At 36.4% G+C, this 14,906-nt stretch overlaps 1 protein-coding gene across 4 annotated transcripts in view; it reads left to right on the plus strand.

Annotated features, from left to right (window-relative positions):
- Positions 1 to 14,906, plus strand: part of CCDC50 (coiled-coil domain containing 50) — a 75,496-nt gene that overhangs the window by 33,304 nt on the left and 27,286 nt on the right. For all 4 annotated transcript variants that reach the window (XM_078350511.1, XM_078350512.1, XM_035274818.3 and 1 more), the window contains 3 exons: positions 745 to 871; positions 3,820 to 3,910; positions 12,842 to 12,959. In XM_078350511.1, the coding sequence (XP_078206637.1) occupies positions 745 to 871; positions 3,820 to 3,910; positions 12,842 to 12,959 (336 nt within the window). The remainder of the gene's footprint in view (positions 1 to 744; positions 872 to 3,819; positions 3,911 to 12,841; positions 12,960 to 14,906) is intronic.

Consider the following 14,906-nt stretch of genomic DNA (forward strand, 5'->3'; position numbering starts at 1 on the left):
GTCCCCTTCATAAATCCTAAAGGATTTCTTTAGGCAAATGTTGCCTGGGTGATCAGTGAATTTTGGGGTATGTGTAAGTAAGACAGACTGCCAGGAATTAGTAGACTGCTTGCATCTTCAAGAGAAAAAGAGAGGTTTGAACCTTTTTCTTTGCCTTGTGTTATAGGAGGGACACAAAGGTTATAGACTTAACTGAAGTGCATAGAATAAATCTGTTCTTGCTCCTATGATGGGGAGCTGAACAGCTTTCTCAGGCAACCATAGTATAAATGAGATCACATTGTGGATTTTTCTGAATCTTTTTTTCAGTGTAGTGATGGAAAGTAAATCTAAGCAGTGCATGTTGTATTAAAGTACATATTTGTGAATATATGATTTGTGAGTTATTAATTCACATGTCAATATGAAAATTAAAATATTGAAAAGTGAAGTTAATAGAGTGACAATATGTAGTAGTAGAGCACTAGCCCTCGCTCTAGAATATTTGTGTAGACATCCTAGTACTGCCACTTTGTTGCCATGTGACCAAAGACAAATTATTTAATCTTTTTGATCCTCTTTTTGCTTAATGGAAAAGTGGGGTAATAATTCTTTTGCTCTCTATTATACATTGTTGTTGAGACAATAAAATGAAGTGATGGATGCAAAGCTATTGTGTTACAGTAAAGCTCTTAAGATTATTGTGACATTTATTACTAACAAACCAAGGCATTGTAATTCCTGTCCTCAATCTCTTTGTTCCAGTTGAGCATCATTTGGCATCAAACGTTCAGCGGAACCGTTTGGTCCAACATGACCTCCAGGTTGCTAAGCAGCTCCAAGAGGAAGATCTGAAAGCCCAGGCTCAGCTCCAGAAGCGCTACAAAGACCTGTGAGGATGTGGGAGAGGGAGGGGTAATGTCAAGACTGGTTTTCTCTGTGGAGCTAGCAACCAGGGCAGGGAAGAAGGAGACTACTTCTGTACCTCTGATTCTTTTGCTTATGAGATTGCAAGTCTTACAGTGGATATCCAACTTTTTTTTGATTTGAAGGTTTTTCATTGTTGTTGGAACACTTGACCAGGTTTAAGACATGTGGATGATGGTGTGAGTTCTAACATTTTTAGCTGTATGACTTTGGGCCAATTATTCAACTTCTCTGAGTTTATTTTCCTTACCCATAACATGGGGGAAAATAACCTCTGTCCCCTCTGCCTCATAGTTTCTTAGGGGGAACCAGTGAGATAGTGGACATCAAAAGGCTTTATGGGTTGTGTTCGTCCCTTTACTGTGTTCTAGCTGCATTTGCTGCTCTTACTTTACCTGCTTTTCAGTACATAGCCGAATGTTCTGAGATGCTCTAAAGTGTATACTCAGTTATCTTCGTAACTTCAGTGTCTGACAAAAGTTCTCTCTCATTAGCCTCCTTTAACTGACAGATAAATGGAAATTATTATTTCTCAGCTTTCTTTTGACACAGTGACGTATTCTGTTTCAGTGTTATAAACCTCCTAGGATACATTTCTTCTTTGAGAGTGGCTCTTACATCCTAAATCTTTCAGGATAGATTTAACCACAGATACTGTGTTGAGGAGGAAAGGGTAAAGGAAAAATGGAAGGAACACCTTAATTTACTTTAGTGTCATATTCAAGTGAAAAAGGAAAGCCAGTCATTTTTGCTAACTTACAGGAAGGGTTTGTCTTCCTGTTTATTATTTGTAGAGAGGACTTTATTAATCATTTCGTTAAGCTTCTTTATTTTGTAAATAAATACTTTTATTGATTCATGCTAAATTTAGCACCAGGAGAGGAGACTAGAGATACAAATAGGACAACTTTTAAGGGCCTCAGGAAAACACCTTGGGCATTATATATCTGGAGATATATGCATGAATCACAGAGAATTGAAATGTAAGTTTCATGCCTGTTTAGAGAGAAGAGACTGGGAAAAGCTTCAGGAGACAGATGATATGTTTAATCTGAAACTTGAATGTTAATTGGAAGTATATAGTGATTTGGGGAAAACCATGGTAGCCAGAAGGAGCAGCATGCATAAGGGCAGCAGGTAAAAGGACTTAGAAACTCATGTTAGCTACAGAAAGTTCAGTATTGCTGGAGTAGAGAGTATAATTGGGGCAGAAGTAGGAAGTGAGGCCAGAAAAGTAGTCAAAAGCAGGACCAAAAGGGTCATGATAAATTATGTTAAAGAATTCAAGTTTTGTATATTTTATATTATAGGGAATAGAGAACTATTGGAGTAGTTTTAGATTTTCATTTTAGGATCTCTTCTTGGAAATAGGTGTGTAAAGGCTTAGAGCGGGCAAGATTTGAAGGCAGCTGTTGAACAGTGGTCAAATTAAGAGATGACGAGGCTTGAATGAGGACCTTGGGGTGATAGAGATAGAGGAAGGAGATGATGAGGCCTAAGTTGAAGGTAATGATAATGGAGAATAAAGAGGAAGAGAGATACTTGAGATGTTCTGAGGCTCAGTGTCACAGGTTAAGGTGAGTACCAAAGCTAGAATGTTGTAGAGTTCTAAATTCATTGTTCTTTACATTTATTAGAATTATTCACAATTATCTGTTAGAAAGGCCAGTTCTGAGGTTGATGCAGATATTTAAAATCCTGAGTTAGGTTCATAACAGTGTAATGAACTTATTCAGAACTTATCAAGAGAAACCATTCAAATATAAATCAAGAGTAGAGAGTGATATTTTGTAGGTCCTAAATGAGAGAAGAAGCAGGTATTACATTTCTGCCTGAGACTTCAAGGGTTTGGAATTGTTCCTAGATTAAATAAGTAAGCTAAAAGGGAAGTCTTTCAGTTCACTACCTGGCAATTTTGATAGCTGGACATCTTGGGAAGGATGAAATGCTGCAGTTTTTATTGAACCTGGAACCTTTTATTCAGTCTGGATACCGGGACTGCTATCCCAAGTCAGGATTTTCGCCTGTTTACTACTGATTTCTCAGTTTCGTTTTCCCAGGAGTCGGTATAATTAGCTGACTGAACCAGAGCTGGAACTTCTTGGAAATATGTTTTGAAATCATTAAACTCAGATGAAAGTTCACTTTTTTATTTTCTGTACCAGGAGATACATCTTCTGTGTCACTTGTGACTTTTAACACTTCGTTTAGTTTTGCCTTCTCTGTGGTGCTTCTGCTTTCTTCCCACTTATTACATTGAGTGTAATTATCAGTCACTTAGCTCTATATAGATTTTACATTAATTTGGGAGGTTCAGCTAGAGTCTTGAATGAGAACAGAAATATAGAGAGGCCTTTGAAAACTAAGACCAGGTTTTGTGTATGATTCTTATTATAATTAGTGAATGAAAAGAAAATATATAAGAATTGCTCTGATTAGATTTATGTTTATTTTATTTCTTTGGTTTGAGTAGGTAAGAATACTATGATATTAGACCTATAATGTGAAGTCACTAAGTGTAAACTTTTTTATAACTTATAAAATGGCGTGACAGAGAATGATTTGTGGTTATTAGTGGTAGAGGCAGGACCAGAAAACAGGCCTCAGGAGGGTGAAGTGAAATGGTGGTACAGAAGAAGCGTGGAGCTTTCGGTTGCTGGGTATGATGATCAGATTTCAGCTCTACCACATATTTTCATTGTGATCTTGGGAAAATGATTTAACTTCCCTGGGCCTTAGTTTTCTCATCAGTAAATGTGACAGTGTCAGCCTCTTTGCATCTTTATCTTGAAGATAAAGTGAGAAAAATACGTACTTCTCATAGATTGAGTATTCAACAAATTGTATGTATTATTTTTAGGAAATACATTATTTTTTATTTTCCTTATTCATGTTTTCACCTTTGCTTTTTAGTGAACAACAAGACTGTGAAATTGCTCAGGAAATTCAGGAGAAGCTGGCTATTGAGGCAGAGAGACGACGCATTCAGGAGAAGAAGGATGAGGTATAACTTAGTTACTGCCCCTCTCCCTTATGGAGAAAGAGGTGCTCAGCTTTAGAGCAAATACTTCTTGTAGTCACGGGCTCAATGAAGGATTGCCGAATGGGAAGCAGAATGCCTCTTTGGGCTGCATTTTCCTCTGTGGACCATGATTTATACCCTCTTGATTATGTAAGTGGTAAAAGTCTTGAGAGATGATAATGGATAATTTCACATATGATGTGAGTTAGTTTCCTATGACTGCTGTAACAAATTACTCCTGCAAACTTGGCTTAACACAAATTTGTTGTCCCAAGAGTTCTGGAGGCTGGACGTCTAAAATCTGAAGTGTTGGCAAGGTCATGCAACCTCTTGGGAAGGATCCTTCCTTGCCTCTTCCTAGCTCCTGACTCCTGGCAATCTTTGGCATTCCTTGACTTGTATCTGCATCACTTCAGTCTGCATCCATTGTCACATGGCCTTCTTCCCTGTCTGTATCTTTGTATCTTCTTCCTACAAGGACATCAGTCATTGGATTGAGGACCCGCACTAATCCAATATGACCTCAGCTTAACTAATTACATCTGCAAAGACTCTGTTTCCAAATAAGGTCACATTTGGAGGTTTGGGTAGAAATGAATTTGGAGAGGGGGCACTATTCAGCTTACTACAAGGTGTCTGTGCCTGGGTTGCTGGTTGTTCTTGCAACATTAGAGAGAGCAGACTTTGAGTGGAACCTGAGCAGGAGGCAGGGAGTACTTGTTGGGAGAGGCCAGGAGCAGGCATTGCTCTCATTCTTTTTCTTAAAGGTTTCACTTTCCTATGATCTGTTGGTTAAAAAACTTAATCATTTTGATTCTGTATATATATTTAAGTTGTATTGTTAAGGCTGAAAATGACTAAAATTAGCAATAGTGTTTGTTTTGTGAGAAGACTTGAATTTACCATTAGCTGTTATTTCCTTTTGTGTGTTATATTTTCAGCACTTTCTTTTTTTTTTGAAAAAAAAAAAAAAGGGTTTTGCTTCATTCCCCAGGGTGGAGTGCAGTGGTGTAAACACACTTCAGTCTCTGCCTCCCAGGCTTAAGTGATCCTCTCAGCCTCTTTAGTAGCTGGGACTTATAGGCACACACCCCCACACTTGGCTAATATTTTTAAATTATTTTTTTGTAGAGACGAGGTCTCACTATATTGCCCAGGCTGGTTTTAAACTCCTGAACTCAAGCTATCCTCGTGCCTCAGCCTCCCAAAGCACTGGAATTACTGGCACGAGCCACTATGCCTGGCTTAGTTTCATCAATTCGTATGAACAATTTACTTCGTTTTACATCGTTTCTATACTACCTGCTTTCACACTTATTATGCTGTCCTTGGTCACTGTCTTGCTTTATAATAGAGAAGAAATTGATTTATCATTTTTTATAGCTTGATGACAATATGGTTTGTTATGCAACCAGAAACACTTTTGAGGGTTATAAGAATGCTGTTAATAATTACATAAACTGAAACTGTACTGGGCAAACTGGTGCTTACGATCATCCTGTTAAATAGATATGATCAGGGTCATCAGTAAACAGCCTACATACACTGCTACTCCTGCTGAGCCACTCACTCTAGTTCTATAAGACTTCTTGTGCAATGCCAGATGAATGTGAGACACCTGGTATGAGGGTATTGAGTAGTTTCTTCAGGAACAAATCATGATCGTGTGGTAATCAGAACTGCAAATAAAAATTAAGGATTATTTTTGATACTTCCTGTAATACACAGGAGGCTCTTTCTTAGTATTCGATGTGTTGCCTCTTTATACTAAAGACTTTGCTTCTGGGATGACTCTAGGAACTAAAAGAAGTGATTATGCTTTGGAGACAGGAGAGCTTCTATTTAAGATACCAGAATAGTGAAGTTGGCTTCTTATCAATGCTACTGCTGTCCTGTGGTCTTTTTTGTTTTTATTTAGGGAAAAACAGGATAGAAAGAGAAAATGAAACACTTTATTTTAATTATGTAGACTCTAAATAGTAATCATAGTAAGTAATCTCATGGCAATACTATATAAAGTAAACAGTTTAGTGATTAACTCCATTTTTCAGATGTGGAAATTAAGTATTAGAGAAGTAACTGACTGATTCCAAGTTATAATAAAATGCTAGAGAAGTGTCTGTACCATTCAGGTCTGCGGACTGCTTCTGACTTTGATGTGCTGTGGCATGCATGAAACGTGAACTTTGGAGTTCCACTGACCTGGCTTTGAATTTTAGCTCATTAACTATTTCACTGTGTGATTTTCAGCATCTCACTTAACCATGCAGAACCTCAGGTTCCGAAATGGATTGAGTCATGGTAGCTGTATATACTCTAAAGGGCTGTTGTGAGATAAATGAGATAATGTACTTGGGGCCTCTTGTACATGTTAAGTTTATAATTGCCCTTTCCTTGATTTCTGTTATAGAGAGATATGTGCTACATAGGGCAAAATTAAATAGGCCTAAGGGTGTTTCAGTATGGTGTGATTTGAGAAGTCCTCAAGTGTTTACTTACTTGCCTTTGTAGGCCATGCACTAGCTTGCCCTCAGTAGAGTGGAAAAATTCAATGAGAAATACTAGACAAGTTTTTATAAACTTCAGACTTTTTGACTTTTCCACTTATGCCTCAGGTGAGAAGATAGCTACTGTGCCAAGGTGTTTTTTTATGATAGAAAAATGTGACCTCTCTGCTGACTAGTATGTTGTCAGTATTTAATGAAGAAAATTTGCATGAGTAAAACTTGCCATTGAAGGATATATGAAAATGCTTGTTTATTTTAGTCTGTTGGTAACAGGGTGCCTGAAAGGGAGAGGAAACTAAAACTGAGATGATAGTGCTAATTCTTCTGGCCAATTTTGGAAAAGAATTGCTTGTTACTCATGAGCTGTCTTAGTTCCTTTTTTTTTTTCCCTTCCCGCTCAATGCTCTTCTACTTCCCAAAGAGCCTACTTGGTTAATTAAGTACTCATTCAGCAGCAGGGCTGTGGAAAATCCCTTCCTGGGTTTCCACCCAGATCTCTTTCAGAGATTTTTTGGATCAGTTCTCCTGGGTAGTAGTTACCACCACGTGAATACCGAATGTAGAGCCTGAGAACCTTTTTCTTTTGGAACAGCTAGCTTTATCATGGTATAATTTTATTGTGTTTGTTAACAAAGCACAGATATAAGGAAGGTGGCATTTCCATGCAGGAGACAGATGTAGAAAAGTTAAAAAAAAATTTTTTTTTTTTGTCTTATTAGCTTTGTGAACTCTCCCCTTTTTCTTCTTTACTTTCTTGCGCTCTCTGTCTTGCTTTCCTATCTATTTATTTTTAACTCTTTTATATAGTTTTTTGAGTGTAGTAGTTGAGTCCCCTCTAGACCCTATGGAAGGTGCTTGTAGACTTTGGATATGCTGGACTGTATAATTTTGTGGCTAATAAAAGTGGGATAATCAGTTAATTTAACTTATTCTTAAACTCTAAGAGTATGTGTGTACTTATGTACATGACCAGGTGTGTGTGTGTGTGTGTGTGTGTGTTTAAACCTAGGTTTAAGATATATGTGAATGTACACCTATTTTAGGGAAAAACTTCTTTTTTTTCTTAAGTAATCATTAGCACGGCCAAACATGTCATGAAAAGTTTGTGGCACTAGTTTAACAATTTGAAGCCCTTTATCATATAAACTGCTCAGAAATAAACTTAGTAACCAATTCACATTAAAAAAAATGAATCTGGTATGAACCATGGTACTTAGCACTCTTAAGATTAGGATTTCATGTTCTGAAAGAATATTTACACATACTTTGGTAATAGAGGTTAGATCAAACAGCAATACCATTTAGCTATTAAAATTTTTTCTATGTTTTAAGCATTGTAAAAATTAATTTATATGTATATATGACTAGAAAGGGAAATGGGAGGGAGGCTTCCTGTTGAGGTCTTTCTCTCTTCTTATACTATTATACTGATGTTTTTACATACATAGAATTGGTATTTTCCTGCTTTCCAAGTTTTATCAAACAACACTTTTGGATTTATACCTGTCTTGACATTCCTACCAAGTTGGATGTTAATATGTTGCTTGCTAGTTAATAAAGAAGTTTAGCAATTAAATGGAATGATTTTTTTTTCTTTCTGACAGTCATTTGACAATCCTTTTTTTTTTTGAGGCAGGATTTTGCTCTTGTCTCCCAGGCTGGAGTGCAGGGGCGTGATCTCAGCTCACTGTAGCCTCCGCCTCCTGGGTTCAAGCAGTTCTCCTGCTTCAACTTCCCAAGTAGCTAGGATTACTGGCACCCGCCACCATGCCTGGCTAATTTTTTGTATATTTAGTAAAGACGGGGTTTCAGCATGTTGGTCAGGCTGGTCTCGAACTCCCGACCTCAGGTGATCTGCCCACCTTGGTCTCCCAAAGTGCTGGGATTACACCATACCAATGGCAACAATCACATTTTTAAATCACCTTTTGATTGTTTTTAAATTCACCGTTTGCTCATTTTAAAATGAGTACCATTGGACGATAGGGGTGAAAACTTAGAGAAGTAACCCTTAATCCCTTACATATTTATATGATCTAAATCATGTACAGGTTGAGCATCCGCAACTCCAAAATCCAGAATGTTCCAGTGAGCATTTTCTTTGAGCATGATGTCTGTGCTTCAGAAAATTTCAGATTTTGGAGCATTTCAGATTTCAGATTTTTGGATTAGGAATGCTAGCTCTACCTGTAAACCACAAAAATACCTCAAAGAACTCAACACTATGTTTCAGTCATTTGTCATCCACTTGGGAAAGATGTGTGGGAATCCTCTGGGTGCTGCTGCACCTTGTTTATATTAATGCTTCTCTTAGAGCCAAAGCAAGATAAGAACTTTAAGGATGTTTACCATATATACCAATACCCTACTGGTCATAGCATTGTTCTTTAAAGCTAAATAATCTGGCACAGGGCACATGTCTGGCCCACTGAAGGGAATCACTAAGACTATGTTTTCATTAAAATTGCCTTTCTCTAGTATTCTAGAGATCCTTAACTCATTCCTTTCTTATGGTTATAGTTTGCAATTTTCCAGAGTTGTGTAAGCTTGTGTAACAGAAGAGAGAGGTACAATGGTAAACTCCCATTTCAATTAATGTATTTACTAGGAAGTCTTCTGTGGAACTGGGTTATTTTTACATATTAGCCCAGAAGTCTATCTCATTAATTAAAATGTAACTAACAATGACCTTAAAAAGGCTTAAGAGTTCATTTAGATTTGTTTTCCCAAGTTATGTTATGTAGAATGTTAATTACCTGACTTTTTAAAAATTATAAACAAAAGCTTCTAAAATAAATTTGGAAAATTATAGGTTATGGGAAGATAACAGGTTTTTTTTCTTTCAATCAAAGTTTTAAAATTTGCTAATGTCCATCTTAAAGAGTTAGATATGCTACATGCTTTCTGTTGAAAGCTGTGTTTTTTTTGGAGAAAATTTTGACACCAGTGTTCTCAGCAACAGGCTTGGGAAGTACTGTTCTAGACTTACCATTAACAGTAAGGAAGCACCTTTAACAGTACGGAAGCTGAGGACCAAGGGGATTGTTTATATTAAAGCTGACTAAGCTGGTTAGCTACATCCAAGTACTGTGACTAATAATTGCCATCTTCAGCTTGTTTCAGGGGGTTTATATTAAAATTATCTAACAAAACTCATTGCATTATAATGTTGGAAAGCAGGGAGAACGGACTTGTACTTAACCTCAGCTATAATATAGTGTCAGTTTTCCATTGAATTTTTGTCCTTTCCTTCCTCAAGCCTAGCAGACCTTTTCTTTTTTTCTTTTCTTTTTTTTTTTTTTTTTTGAGACGGAGTTTCGCTGTTGTTACCCAGACTGGAGTGCAATGGCACGATCTCGGCTAACCGCAACCTCCGCCTTCTGGGTTCAAGCAATTCTCCTGCCTCAGCCTCCCGAGTAGCTGGGACTACAGTCACGCACTACCATGCCCAGCTAATTTTTGTATTTTTAGTAGAGACGGGGTTTCACCTCGTTGACCAGGTTGGTCTCAATCTCTTGACCTCGTGATCCACCCGCTTCGGCCTCCCAAAGTGCTGGGATTTTAGGCATGAGCCACCGCACCTGGCCAAGACCTTTTCTTTCAAAAAAGAGCTGAGAGCTTAGAAGAGCAAAAAGGGTTGGGTGCTAAGGTGTATGATATATTATGATAACTATTATTTTTTTACTTGATTAAAAGCACTTTCTTTGACTAATACATTATAAAGATGGGTCATAATTCATTTTTCTCTCCTGGTTCTTTATACGGAGAGAGTGGTGTATTACTGTGTATCCATTAGGATTAAATTCAATAGCAGGAAATTAGTTATAAGCAATGATATGAGTAGAACTCTGAATTTCTAAGACTTTGATGGAAAAACTGTCTCCTAAATCTGAAAGTTAAAATTAATCTGTTTTCTCTTACAGTTCAAGTCAGACATGGTTTTAAGAGAAACTAGGAGAGAAATAGTCACTACTAATTAATATGAACTTTGGGGGAAGCTTCAGTTGTTTATCTGTACAATGGAAAGTTTGAACTATTCAGTCTTAAAGCCAAATGTCTTTGACTCCTTACTGTATCATTTTAATAAAGCTGTGTTTCCCAGGTCCGTGGAGCATAGTTTAATAATTTCTCCTGGAAGTTGGATCTGACAGTTTTCCTTTATTATTTTTTCCCTCAGTTATAGCAAGGGAAATTTTTGTTTACTGTGAAGCAAACCACTTAGGAAAATACAGTTTTAGGTGGTTAGTAAACGTACAGCTCAGGAAAATGTTTACATTTTTTTCCACTTCTGTAGTAAATGTTATAGAAATTTGGGAAATTGTTCTGTAACAAATAATAGTTTTTTGGAGAACAGGCTATCTGTCCCGTTCCTAATCTGTCCCGTTCCTATCTCGCTTCCTGATTGATACATTACTTTGTAAAACATCAAAGCTAAAGAATCTGGCACAGGGACTGGCACCTGATAGACACAGGTTTGTTAAAATGATACAGTAAGGAGTCAAAGGCATTTGGCTTTTAAAAAGATTGAATAGTTCAAGCTTTCCATTGTACAGATAAAGAATTGAAATTCCCTCCAAATTCATATTAGTAGTGGCTATTTCCCTCCCAATGTCTCTTTAAACCACAGCTGACTTGAACTGGAAAAGAGATTCATTTTAACTTTCAGATTCGGGGATAGTTTTTCCATCAAAGTCTTAGAAATTCAAAATTCTGTTCATGAAAAATACACTTGTGTTAAGTAGGATTATGATATCTTTTACCTTTCATTCTGAGTTGCAGCATTTTGTGAGTGCCCACTTTAGTGTCTGACAGTATTGCATGGGCATTTACATAGATTATTTATTAAAAAATGTATATATGTGTCAGGTAAAAGTGTATTAATGGTACATTTTAAGTTAGTATTTGGCATAAAGTCAGATTTGTAAGGCTATTTTGATGAATGGTAAAAAACAGCTGAGGATATGGCTAAATACTGCTAATTTACCTAGATTCAGTATACAACTTGTTTCTGCATAGATAACAAAAAAAATTGATTCACTTAAATTTTCTTTTTAAACTGTATATTGCCATCTTTAGTGTATTCTTCATTTGGATTTATTTATAAAATTTGAAGAAGAATAGTAATTATTGCTTTAAAGTTACAACATTAACATGTAGTACTTCTTGTATTCCTTATTAATGGTAAGTATAAAGAAGTAGGTACCTCAAACTAACAATGATTGTTATTAACATTTATATCAGTCAGTGAGTGTTCCCATATTTATATGAGCCTTTAAGAATCTGATGATAGCGACAGACTTCTCTCCTTAAAAGTATACATGAGCATATAAGTTTATAGGCTATTTTATGGGGCTTTGATAGAAATAATCTTCAGATTTAGAACATTGTTAGTCTGCAGCTCAAAACTTTTAATAACCCGTCTTCCCCTACCTTGTAGACTCCAGACTTCTTAAGATTGTCTAAAAGGAGTTCCTGTGATCCAGCCTTGGATTGTTTTTCTAGCCTCAGCTTTTTCTGCAACACTCCATATCTTATGTTCTAATTGAACTATTGGCTGTTCCATAGAGAGGTGCCCATTAAAATGTTCATAACTTTGCTGATGTTTTCTGTTTTGACTTTGCCTATTGGAATTCTGTTCTTTGTTCAAAGCCTAACACAGTGCAAAATCTCGTACTAATTTCTTTAAGCAAAAATAATATTCCTTCTTTTGTAGTCCCATGGACATTTTAACCTTTCTGAGGCATTTAGAATTTAATTTTATTGTAGTTATGTTTTGAAAAGTTTCTATGAAATTTTTGTTTTCATAAAGGGATGATCATCTTTTTGGGAACATTGTGGAATGTTATTCATCATTCTGTCCCTCACAGTGCCTCTCATTTAATAACTGCTAAAACTTTGCCTGGGGATGAACAGGTGGGAGACAGAAGGAAGATTGTTTTCTCTTTTTCAGTTAAGACAGTGGTATTCTAATGCAAAGCTAAATCAAATTCCCCATAAAATTCTTTTCAAAAGTTTTAAAATTAAATTATAATTTATAAAGTTTTGTAGATGACTATATCCTGCCCCATCTAGACTTAGTGAATCATCATCTTGAAAAAGGGCCCACCAATATGTATTTTTAAAAATTCTGTTGTGTAACCTGCTTTAGGAAGTACTCAAGTTTGTATATCTTCATATTATGTTAGATATAATTTCAGTTAAAAAAGCCTCTCTCACTTATCTAGATTATGTGCCACTCCTGTTGAGCAATCATCTGGCATTTGAAGAGCATGAAATTAATGTCAGAAAGTCTAGAAAGCCATGGACAGAGCACGTACAAACTTGGCAGTGAGATGTCAAGCCCCCACCATAGGGAGTTTGTTCATTCTTCAGTAATGCGTATTTTCATTCTCTCTTGTCTTTGCAGGACATAGCTCGTCTTTTGCAAGAAAAGGAGTTACAGGAAGAGAAAAAGCGAAAGAAACACCTTCCAGAGTTTTCTGCAACCCATGCTTATGCAGATAGTTATTATTATGAAGATGGAGGTAACAATTCCTGCATCATGATCTATTCTATCCTTAGACTCAACCATAAAACACTCCTTTAATTTTTTCCATAAAGTGACCTTAGGGACGTGGGAATGTTTCTCTTATCCCCAGGCACTGGGTACATTTAGATATGTGACAAGATTCTATTTGAATCTAATAAATTCATGGTTTTTTGGGGGGTTGTGTTTTTGGGACAGAAGACGGATTCTTGCTCTGTCGCCCAGGCTGGAGTGTAATGGTATGATCTTGGCTCAGTGCAACCTCTGCCTCCTGGTCTCAAGCAGTTCTCCTGCCTCAGCCTCCCAAGTACCTAGAATTACAGGCATGTGCCTCCATGCCTGGCTAATTTTTGTATTTTTAGTAGAGATGAGGTTTCACCATGTTGGCCAGGCTGGTCTTGAACACCTGACCTCAAATGATCCACCTGCATCACCTTCCAAAAGTGCTGGGATTACAGGCATGAGCCGCCACTCTCAGCCTTATCTGTTTGATTGGACAACCAGAGCCACTTTTATGACTTAAAATTTGAATATGATTTTGTAAGAATTGGCATACATTCTTTTAAACTTTGGTGACTTGGAATGCCTTAGTATATTCTAACCACATAAAATGGGGTGTGGAAAATGGTGAATGAATCTCTGGACTTAACCTTTCTCAAGAAGTCTGGGCAGTACTGTTTGAAGCAGCAAATTGTATGAATAAAGAAGGTATACCATGCATCAGTTACTGGGTAACAAAGTTTTTTTCTATGCTTTCTTGTCTCTTAAACCTATGCCAATGGTTTAGCCTACTGATGACAAACAATATTAACTTTTAAGATTTACATGTTTATTTTTTCCTTTTGATCCTTTCTTTGCTATTTGACTACCATATAGAATAATTTCTGAAGGAGTAATTCCCTCAGTTTTGCTTCTCTGGTGCCTGCTTTGCAGTTATGGTGGTGGTGATGGTTTGGTGGTGGCAGCTGTGGTGATTCTTTATCTTAAAAATGTGTTGGGAAAGAGTATTTGCAAGTATTGTTCAGTCCTTCTCAAAGATTTGTCAAAGTAAAGACTTTTCCTATAATTACAAGTGTCAGTATTTAATGAAATTCAGCTTAAAGACCAATACTTAGGATAGCAAGTGAACAAAACCTAAAGGCAACTTTTAGAGAGTAAAGATTTTTAAGGTCAGTGATCCTAAATGGCCCTGCAAACCAGTTATTAGCTGCTTTTTTGTAATTCCATTATAAAAGGTAAGTATATGTTTCTCTAATGAGTAGAATGAAAGCAGTGTATATTGATGGGATTATTATAGTTTGAGTATAATTTTGCCCAGTAACATTTTTTGCTCTAAATTTACTTTAATGAGTAGAGCTCAGCTCCGTGGCCTTTTTAGTAAGCAGGATGATGCTCAGTTTATTGCTTGATGTGTTCTTCCTCCATATTGAAAACATTCGGCACTTATTTGATAGCCATTTTCTTTATGCTGGTTTTTCTGATGAAACTATATATTATGTCATTTAAAAAGAAAAATTATCACCACATTTTGCTGTACTAAAGATCAGAAAGTAAAGTGTTGCTCTTCAGCGTCAATTTAAAATCTTAGAAATGTGGTCTGGTTTTTTTCCCCCTTTTAAAAAAATGTGTTTTGGAGATACATTCACTGTAAACTTATTATTATAAACTATTCAGTCTATAAAAACATTAGAATGACAAGTAATTAAATGCATTAAAGAATTAATTTTAGCCTTCCCCTCTTAAAGCTTTATACTAACTTGAATTGAGACTCAAACCTGTTTTTTTGACCAGAGTACTGTCATCTTGATTTGTTTCTCTAGGGCAGGAGACTATGTTAAGAATTTAGTGGTTTTTCAGGAACACATAAAAGTTTTTCAGAGCCTTTTATGTTTATTTTAATTACTCTCATAAATTGGTAGGGAGTGGCATATATGCTTGTTTCTTT

Source organism: Callithrix jacchus, chromosome 15, assembly GCF_049354715.1.
Source record: "Callithrix jacchus isolate 240 chromosome 15, calJac240_pri, whole genome shotgun sequence".
In the NCBI taxonomy this organism is placed as follows: Eukaryota; Metazoa; Chordata; class Mammalia; order Primates; family Cebidae; genus Callithrix; species Callithrix jacchus.